The sequence below is a fragment of the Mycena indigotica genome (genome assembly GCF_014461135.1).
Source record: "Mycena indigotica strain 171206Taipei chromosome Unknown Mind.scaff0013, whole genome shotgun sequence".
Taxonomy (NCBI): Eukaryota; Fungi; Basidiomycota; class Agaricomycetes; order Agaricales; family Mycenaceae; genus Mycena; species Mycena indigotica.
Window position 1 is genome coordinate 2,145,256 of NW_023503012.1, and position 9,719 is coordinate 2,154,974.

General features: G+C 55.9%; 3 protein-coding genes across 3 annotated transcripts; 2 read left to right on the forward strand and 1 right to left on the reverse strand.

Annotated features, from left to right (window-relative positions):
- Positions 1–633: 633 nt before the first annotated feature.
- On the forward strand, positions 634–3,080 carry MIND_01284100 (uncharacterized protein; the record flags this gene model as incomplete). The annotated part of the gene is made up of 9 exons (XM_037369311.1): positions 634–708; positions 758–829; positions 876–959; positions 1,012–1,143; positions 1,190–1,318; positions 1,366–1,569; positions 1,616–1,795; positions 1,851–2,435; positions 2,490–3,080. The coding sequence occupies 9 exons, from the start codon at positions 634–636 to the stop codon at positions 3,078–3,080; spliced, it is 2,052 nt and encodes a 683-aa protein (XP_037214517.1).
- A 3,648-nt stretch (positions 3,081–6,728) lies between these two features.
- Positions 6,729–7,283, forward strand: MIND_01284200 (uncharacterized protein; the record flags this gene model as incomplete). Its single annotated transcript, XM_037369312.1, has 2 exons — positions 6,729–7,014; positions 7,063–7,283. The coding sequence occupies 2 exons, from the start codon at positions 6,729–6,731 to the stop codon at positions 7,281–7,283; spliced, it is 507 nt and encodes a 168-aa protein (XP_037214518.1).
- Positions 7,284–7,548: 265 nt separating this feature from the next.
- On the reverse strand, positions 7,549–9,123 carry MIND_01284300 (uncharacterized protein; the record flags this gene model as incomplete). Its single annotated transcript, XM_037369313.1, has 5 exons — positions 7,549–8,009; positions 8,053–8,177; positions 8,232–8,360; positions 8,410–8,784; positions 8,831–9,123. 5 exons carry the CDS (start codon positions 9,121–9,123, stop codon positions 7,549–7,551), a joined length of 1,383 nt encoding a protein of 460 aa, XP_037214519.1.
- Between the last annotated feature and the right edge of the window lie 596 nt (positions 9,124–9,719).

Consider the following 9,719-nt stretch of genomic DNA (forward strand, 5'->3'; position numbering starts at 1 on the left):
CCTGCCCATTCAACCCGGAGCAGCTCTTAAGCCACCTCATACACCGCCCACACGCCCGTGTCAAACGCGCACTGCAGCACGCCACGCCGTCGTTGCCACATGGAAGTCAAGAGGAAAGAAGCGTTTGACGTGGCACGTGCTGCCGGCATGGTCCGTGCGCAGACGTCAATCACGCGGATCCCTCCGCTTCTTTTCCCCTCCTTCATCCACGCCCGCGACGAGGACCAGGTTGGGACAGCGAACGCTGGTGGCCGTCGGGTGGCAACTGTCATTTGGTGGAGGCGCCGCTGGAGCGGGAGTGCGCTGGCGGTACAGATTGGACAGCGCGGAGTGCGTGCTGAGGGCCTGAGGCGGACTGGGTGGCGTCGAGGGCGGCGAGGCCGCGGTTATGTGGTAGAGGTGCGTGTACTGATTCCCATTGTCACGGTGCGACGCGCTGACACACCCTCGCTTTCAATAGCGGACTACCTGTTGCCGCCTGCGAGTCCAAAGCCCGCCGAAGGGGATCCGTCTGGGCGACGGCGCGCGGACTACCCGCAGCATACAAACTTGCGGAAATCAGCTTGCGGAAATGAACTTGCGGAAATGAACTTGCGGAAATGAACTCGCGGAAAAAAAGGGCTAGCGTGACGGATGCTCAGGGCCAGTGTGACAGTCCCTCCTTCTTTTGTCCCTCTTTGTGCGTCAACGACGATGGGCGATGCGGAGGTGAGCTCCTAGGCTGACTTCTCGAGCAAGGCTGAGCGCGGGCGGCCAGGTCATTGCTGAGCTGGAGCGACTGCGTATCGAGATCGACGCGGCAAAGGCAGATGCGCGCGCGATTGGATACGTGCGTGCCCTTCCTGAGTTGGGGATCCTGCTGATCATGTGTCAAGGCGCTGGACTCGTTTAGCGCGCACCCGCTGAAGGCCATCGAGGGACCACAGGCCCAGATGGATGATCAGGCTGCGCTGCAGACAGTGCGTTGTTGCGTTTCTTTGAAAGAGAAGTGGTCTTTACCCTCTGGATTAGGAGCACTACGAGCTGCAGGGCCGCTTGGATCACTCGTGCTCTGCGGCAGACGTGCTTGTGCGACTGGAGGAGCTGCGGGAGTGGGAGAAGCGGTTGACGATTGAGCAGGAGGTATGGGGCGAGGTGCTGCCGGTGTGTATCCTCCCGTCTGCTCGTTTTGCATTCTCACTTCGCGCAGCTCGTTATGGCCTCGCGAAAGGCCACGCAAGCAGAAGAAACCAGGCCAAAGAAGACGAAATCTACACCGACGAGAGGAAAGGCAGGCGCTCCCTCTGCGCAGCCTCGGACGCCAAGACGCGATTCTCCCGTACGTGTTCAATTCTATCCAATCAATCAGCCTATTTACGTCTCTAGGCTCAACAACCAAACTCGTCTCGCCATCTCCATCCGCCTGCTGCCTCTGAAACGTCTGCTGAGGGTGCTGTAACTCCTCAAACTCCGCGAAAAGCAAAGAAAGCGACCCCGATACCGTTAGTCAATGGCTGTGTTGTCCCTTCAAAGGCGCTCCAACCCGTCGTCAAGTCCTCCCCGCCGGGTCAACACGAGGTACACCGTGAGGTACGTTGCGACCCTCGAAATTCAGCGCGCTTTCTCATTGTTCTAGCTACCCCGCCCTCCCGCATCGACGCCGAAGCGTATCGCCCCCGCCCAAGTGCCTCCACCGATCGAAGTGGCAATTCCTGCAAAGCATTTCGCTGTGCTGGATCATAATGTAGCTGGCCAAAACGCAGAGGAGGCGGCCCCCGCCCGGCGTGATATGCCGCCAAGAGCCATCGAAATGAATGTCAGTCCAACTCTGCTTGGCTCGCTCGTCGGCATGTGCGACTGAATCCCCGCAGACGATTCTTGCCGATGCATTACCCCAGACTCCGGATGCGCATACCAATGCGGTGGTTGCGAGTGCTCCAGTGGCCTCGGTATCGCCCTTGCGCAATCTCCGATTCCGGAAAATCCGTCCTGCTACTACCGAACCTGCGGCGCCGAGCCCTGCCCCAGGGGACTTGAATCCGAAGACAGCCTCGGCATCATTGGCCTCGCGCTACCTCCAAGTGGGCAAAATTCGGCCCGCCACTGCCGAGCCCGCCGCACTGGACGCTGTTCTACCGAACTTGAATCTAAAACCAGCGAAAACTCGTTCCGCCACTGCTGAATCCGTGATACCGAGTTTTTCCCCAGCAAACTTGAACCCACAGTCAGCCCCGGCGGCCCCAGTATCGGCCTGGCGCAGCGAATTGGGCGAAACCCGGCCCGCCACTTCTGAATCCATCACACCGAACCGTGCCGCGGCCAACTTGAATCCAAAACCAAACGGCCGTTGGGAGGAAGGGCAGCTGTATCAATGGGTTGACGGGAAGCTTAAGAAGGTGTTTTTACCTGTCGTGGGCGAACCGAGGCGTGGCGATGACAGAGCTTCCTACCTAGAGGTGTGTGCATTCAGCGGACTTGGAATCTTGTTGCTGACAGGCGGTGGCCAATAGCGGAAGAGCGTGCTGTCGCGGCCTGAAGTATGGGAGAAAGGGTATAATGGACGCTTGATACGGAAGCGTCCGGGGACACCGGTGATCGAAACTGGAGCTAGGCCGGTCCGGCGGTGTCGGCCAGCTGCTGACAACGTCGTTCCGAATGAACCAGACTCAGAGCCGGTGCAGCCCCAGCGCGAGTGGGACTACAACCCGGTGTTCCAGCGGCAGCTGGACGTTCTCCGCACCAAGGTTATGCCCAGTGCGGCGACGCGCCGGCAGGACGATCGGTACCGCGACGAGCCTGGGACTCCGCCCGTCAGCGGATCGCTGCTCGACCGGATCGCTCCCCGTGTTGAGGCTCGGCCTGCGCGGGAAGGTGAGCGGGCAGCTAAGAGGGCACGGCGCGGCTCCTCCAGTCTTGAGCCGGGAGAAATTGAAGAGATCAACGGTGTGGGGAGAGTCGATAGCGGACGGCGCAGGAGTGTGATCCCCGTTTCGCGAAGTAGGCTTAGGGCTCGGGACGTGGCACGGAAGCTGGCGAAGGACCAAGTATTTGGTGAGATACGGGCATTAGAAATAAATGCGAACCATTCGAGGTATCATTAGTAACAGGAATTTCAAAATTAGGCGGGCGGTCACTGGTCTCCCAATGTTCACCTGGCTTCAGGGGTATTGGGCTGAACGAGGCAACGCTGCACGAGGAAATAAGGAAAATAATGAAGGATTCAACGCGGCGAAATACAGAGCGGTAGTTCCGGCTCATGCATCCTGCCTGCAGCCGGACTCTCTGCAAAGCTGGACGTCAGCGGCAGAGCAGAAAGAACGACTGTGGCCACACACCTGCAACCCAGTGGCCCGCCCCGAGACTCTTTCCATCTCTCGCTGTCCGTTGCGCCTGAGAACCGCCGAGCGAGCAGGAGATCATTGGCACTAGTGGCGAAACAAGGGGTATTGGGCTGAACAAGGCAACGCTGCACGAGGAAATAAGGATGATCGCCAGAGGGACGAAGGGTTCTGCAAAGAACTTTCAGCTCAGTGTCAAACACAGCAAGCATGAAGGACAGTACGGACAGTAGGATGAGTACCGCCAAGGGCGAAATCTTGCTTCCTGGAATCAGTTAGACATGCGATAAACAATACAGGGACGAGAAATTACACACCTCGAGAGCATTGTTCTGCGTCAAAGCGCCGAGAATCATGGTTGCGAGACGCCAGCACATCATGCTAGATGACGTGTCGGAAAGAGCAGCAAGACGAGCTTGGTTTGCCGCACCTTACATGTCAGAGCGCGTGTCGCGGCTGCTTGATCTCTAGTCTCTCGATGTCGGATGAGGCAACTGGCGCAGCGTGGTGGTCGGAAGCCTTCCGACCTGACTTAGCTCAAGACAAGAACAGTGCCGAAGGCGTAGGCGAGAGCTTCGATAGTCGTTTGAGACGAAAAGAAGTGATGCCGGCGAGGAAAGAGAGCGTGACATCAGCTTTCCCAGAGTCAGCAGTGAAACGCCGACAGTCGAGCGGGCAGGACAGAGCATGGTTACATGCTGCTGACCGAGGAGCTTCACAATCGGGGAGTCCTTTGGTGCCTGCGAATACAGTAACCAGTACTAACCACCAAGCAAAGCCGAGATGCGTCGCTTTAAAATCAGTTATCACGCACTAACGAGCACCGTGTGGGGATGACGCACTGTTCAAGCAAGCGTCTCCAGCGCTGCAGGCGGCCTCTGCCAGTTTACCCACATCTCCTTCGCTTCCCGGTCACAACCAGCGACTGTGTGCGTCCTCGTCCTATATCGGCCAATGGCGGTGCTTGACCCCACGCTCGACGCCGCCAACGTATGCGCAAGGCCGTACACCGCCAGCGCGCCGCGTCGTCGTTGCCACATGGTGGTCGGGAAGAAAGAGCCGGATGACGTGGCACGTGCGAACGGCATGGTCCGTGCGCGCCACGTCAATCACGCAGATCCTCTGGCATCTTTCCCTCTTCCCCTTCATGCCCCGCGACCGCGACGAAGCCCCCCGGCAGCACGGAGACGCCAGTGTTCGAGGGTAATGAGCTGATGGATATCTGGGGAAGCCTTGCCGGCGCGTGAAGATAAGATGCGTGCGCTGGCGGCACGGATTGGGCAACGCGGGTTGGTGTAGCAGTGGACCGGGTGGCGTCAAGGGTTGGGGGCGCACGGCTGTACCGCTTAAGGTGCGTGTTATACTCCACGTCCCACCGCGGCGGTCTAACGTGCACTCACCTTTAACAGTAAAATCCATCTTTCTGCCCATGACACGCTGCTCTTCACTCCCCTTGAATGCCAGCGCTAACGGCTAAAACAAGCGTGTCTTCAACGGAATATCTATGCGATGGACTGGAGGGCGAGCTGGCTGGGGCGTTGAGGTCGGGAATCCAGCGCGCGAGCGGGAATCGGGGGATATCGAGCAGAGGAGGGAAGCGACGAATGGTGCGTCGTATCTTGTGTTCGGCCCTCGGTGCAACAGTACATCGTACATCTGAGGGCTCGTTGGATGGGCGGTGCTGAAGAGCGGCAGGGTCACGACTCGCGGGAGGTCCCCGGAACCTGTGTAACCCTCCACCCATCGACATTCGCTGTCTGCTCACGCGATGGGCTCGAAATTGCATAGCAAGGGCTGCAAGCGAGTCGGGAGAATCACTGCCTTCGATATTGGATCCACCTATGCTACAGGACCATCCCGCTCTAATAGCGCCACTTACGCAACGAAGCGCCGGCTGGAGATGATAATCTGGTAGAGGCGCTCGCGGTCCGGGTTGGGGGTGCTGAGTTGGCGCTGGGGCGGACTGGGGCGGAGGTGCGTGTAACCCTCTCGGCAGGGTGTGCGCGAGCTGACACACTCTCTCTTTCAATAGAAGACTGCGTGTTGCCGCCCGCGACACGCTGCGCCTGGCTCTTGCCATTATCGCTGACGCTGACGGCCTACCACAATCTGGTACGATGGCGAAGCGGGCGTGCTGGTGTGTTACGCCAACTTACTCCGAGTCGACGACCACAGAAGCGGCTATTTACGACGTAGATCGCAGACTTGAGGGCAATAACATGCGGCGTAACAAAGCTCCCTGTGTCCCTCTTGGAGCCGATACCTGTGATGCTCTTCGCCATCCTGCACTAATTCTGTTCCCGCTACATCCCAGCGTTCACGCGCTGTGTCAGCGAAAGCGGAGGAGGACGGCCTCTTTCCTTTGCGTTTCACCGCCCTCAGGTATCGCGCCGTCGTCATCACTCTCGCATATCCTGGTTATTACAAGATACGACACCTTCTTCCCTATACTCACGGGGCGAATTCTTCTGCGGCTCCTCTTGATCTTCTAGCGCTACAGAGCTCGACGTTCATCTTTTTCCGCTTGCTCCCGATCTTCCATTCCCTATGGTGCCTGCTTTCGTGCCGCTTTCCTGTACGCTTTCCGCAGACCTAGGAACTTGACTACGACGACGGATTGGTGCTGGACTGTGGTTAAAGGGGAATATGTACGTGTATGACAGTTCATACCAATAAACGCAAATACTGGAGCTGAGTCGGTTTACTGCCGTCTCCGCCTAGGCTCCGGCATCCACCAGCGCATCTACGAGCGCGTCCTGAACCTGTGTCTCGTACTTCAAGAACTCCGCCACAGGTCGGACCCGCAACTCGAGAGGCTGCACGTATAACGGGAAGTATGGTGCTTCCTGGTGGTGTCCCCACCGTCCATCGCGCGAGCGTGGTCGGCAGGTCCGCTTGTACTCGCGCGTCGGACTCACGTAGGGCACTCCAATGCGCCGCGCCGCTGTTGCCACATGGCGGTCGGGAGGAAAGAAGGAGATGACGTGGCACGTGCAGCCGGCATAGTCCGTACTCGCCACGTCAATCACGCGGATCGTTTCGCTTCTTTCCCTCCTCCACTTCATGCCGCGACAGGGCCCAGAAGAAGACAAGGACGCCTGCTCCCATGGCTGTTAGCAATGTCCGTTGCAGGTGTTTCGCGGGCAGGTGCGTTTCCTCTCTCCTGTTCCGGCACTGTGAGTCGCAAACAGGATGAGTTTCATACTCCCACCGCATGAATTTCCCATTTCATCCTATAAAACTATGAAAATATATTCATGCACCTACCATTTCATATACCTATTTCATGTACTCGAAATGTGGGGTCTGGCATCCCGAAAATTCATGGTATTTCTATATGAAAACTTATGGGGTGAATAAGTGGGTGTTATGTCAAATGACATCATATCGTCAGCTCCACACACTTCTTCCATGAAACGACCACGAACAATCCGACACTCCTTATCCACAACTACCCATGTCTCCGACTCAGAGCCGGAGAGGGAGCGACAGCGGGCCAGAGAGGAGAATCACAACCATCGATTGCAAGAGGCCTCACAGTCCTCGCAACAACCGAGTCGGACACCATTTACCGCCATCGAAAACTTTATTCGAGACCAGAAAGATGAAATTGAACAATCCCGGAAGTGTATCACCACGTTAGAGAGTCGGGTTGGCGCGTTAGAAACAGAGCTGAAGTTCTTGAAAGATCATCCTCGTGCGTGTATCATCCTTTTTGTGCAAATTCACCACTAAGTCTGGGTAGCCTCACAACAACTGCAATTCCCTTCCCCTCCCTCTCCTCCGTACTCAACTTCCAGCACCTACACCATCCAGACTGACCCCATTCTTGCACCATCCCTCAACCGAACCTTTCAGGAAATGAAGGCTCGTGACCCCACACTATATGTGCTACCTACCCCCATCGCTCGGCAGCGTGGTTCTCGTGGCGTAACTCGTCGTCTCGGACACTACCCAATCCTGTAGATGTAGTTATGCTCCTCAAATACATATATATTCTCAATGCTCAAGTTCAAATACAATCGCAATGCATGTAAATGGTTTTATTCAGCTTCTACAGCAGATCCCATTGAGTCTAGGCGCTCATACAGTGCGTAGACAAGTGGGCCACGGCGATTTGCTGGTACACGTGCAACCAAGCAGCTTAAATCGTCAACGTCAATAACCTCGATTGGCCGGAATTGGCCGTCCTGATAGACTGGAAACGGGTATGGGCTTTTCTTGGGCTCTTTCACTGGGCGAATGGCGGCGAGAAGGAGCGGACAGGAGGCCGTGTCACACTCAGGTGGAAGAGCGATGGTGAATTCGAGAAGGCGGAGGAGTTGTCCATAGGCCACCTGTCGCTCATCAACTCGTGCTTGGCGCGAATGATGAGCATTTGTATCAACATCGTGCGAGTACTAAAAGGAATAAGTCCAAGAGTCCAGTACAGAAAATGACTTGCCTTAACAAATGACGCATCCCGAGTCATGTAGCCCTCGGAATGGTGGACCAAATCCGCACCACGCATCTTGTCACCCCCCGACGCAAGGAACGATATTCGTCCCCAGTGGGTAAAATCATCAGGGAGGGACTGCAACGCAACCGCGGGCGATACACGATATCTGTTTTGAATATGCTCACTGACAGCTGTGGTCAGCCGATTTGAGAGGGGACCAGTAGCCCGCGGCCGTAAAACACGGATGCCATTATCTGGAACGTATTAGACTGGACACGCAGGGCTAAATTCACGCACATCCAGCCACCACATGGCCCGAGAGCTCTTCCTCGTGCCATGGTGACAAGTCAAGCTCAGTGTAAAGCTGATATTTGACTTTGATTGCGGTGTTCTGGGCGATTTCGCGGAGGCGTCGAGAAAAGCTGGCATATGGGTTCCGGCGACTCTTGCTCGAGCGCACAAGATGCCCCACAAACCTCTCTGTGATATAATTCCAATATGTCCACATCGGCCCACCATTTAGAATGTCATCCGGAATGTGGAGCAAGGCATGTATTGTCAATGGACATGCAGAGAGACGGGACTCGTCGTATTGGTAATAGTACCTAGATATCATTTAGAAATGACAATAAAAAGCACAAAAAAAAAACCAACCGTTCGTAGTCCGTCACCCATTTTCCAATCCGAGCTCGTAAATCATTGTCAACATACTCGCGCGACAGTGACATGGAGAGGCAGTCGTTAAAGATATCTACGAGGCCCAGAAAATGATCGTAGTACCGTTTGTGGGGGAAACGGCCGCGAAGAACGACTGGCGCCAATAGTGTTGTCCAGAGGGTATAAGATTCGGCGGTAAAGTAATGCAATTGTGTCGCAATATTCGGAACACGTGCGCCAAAGGCGGTCGGTGTTGTATCCCCAGCAGCAACACAGTCGCGACCAATGTCCTCAACCACCTTTGGCTGAAGAATATAGTCCCCCGTCCCAACATCGAGCTTCTTGTAAGTTGCCCCAGAGTGAGAGCAAGTTCTTGACGACGTTCTCGGGAATCAAATGCATGAGGTCGTGACCAAACGATGCTGGAAACTCAAGGCTTGACAGGGTAGCGAGAACGGGGAGCCCGTTGATGCCGGTGTCCTTCGCCCGACGCTCTGCCTCAGCATTTGTTGTCGCTTTCTCGACCGAGACTGCATCATCAATAAACTCATCATGAGTTCGGAGCGGGAGATCCAATGGATCGTAGGACTCGCCATCGTGGCGAAAGCAGGGGACATAGTGCGTGTTATTTTCGCCGGAAATACCAAGGATCTTGCAGGTGCGGCACGGGCGAAGTCCATTGGGGCCCTTCATCCGCATGAGCTTCGCCATAGCGGGCATGTCGCCGAAGACGCGTATGAGGTAAGCGCGGAGTAAGAATTCGTCGTCTTTTTCCGCGCTGTAAGTGGCGACACCACGCATGAGCTGCCAAAATTCGTTCCGCAGCGGGAGGAGGAAGGAATCAATGTCCTTTGGAGCTCTGGGTCCTGGGATGACACCAAAACACAGAACTTCATCCATGAGGAAGCGCGTGTCAGGAGGGAGGTTATAGATCACCCCGATGAGTGGCCAACATGTCTCCTTACGGTTCTTGAATGGACAGACACCATCCGCACTCAATCCCATCGCAATATCGGTGGGCTGGTCAAAGAAACGGTGGTCATAAATGATATCTTCCACACAAACATGACGTTGTTTGAGGCGGCGATAGTGGAGGGAGTCGAAAATATCCCGGATGAAATCACCTTCGGACTTGTAGTTTTGCGCGGTATCCAAGTTTTTGGCACATGCTCTTGTCGGCAAAGAGCGCTTGAAGACGTGGAATGAGCGGGAGATAATCGAAGGTAGCCCGAGGACGGCCGTGGCTGTCGTATCGTGCCTCTTTACAGTACGGACAGGCGTCAAGGGCTTCGTAAGAGCCCACAAAA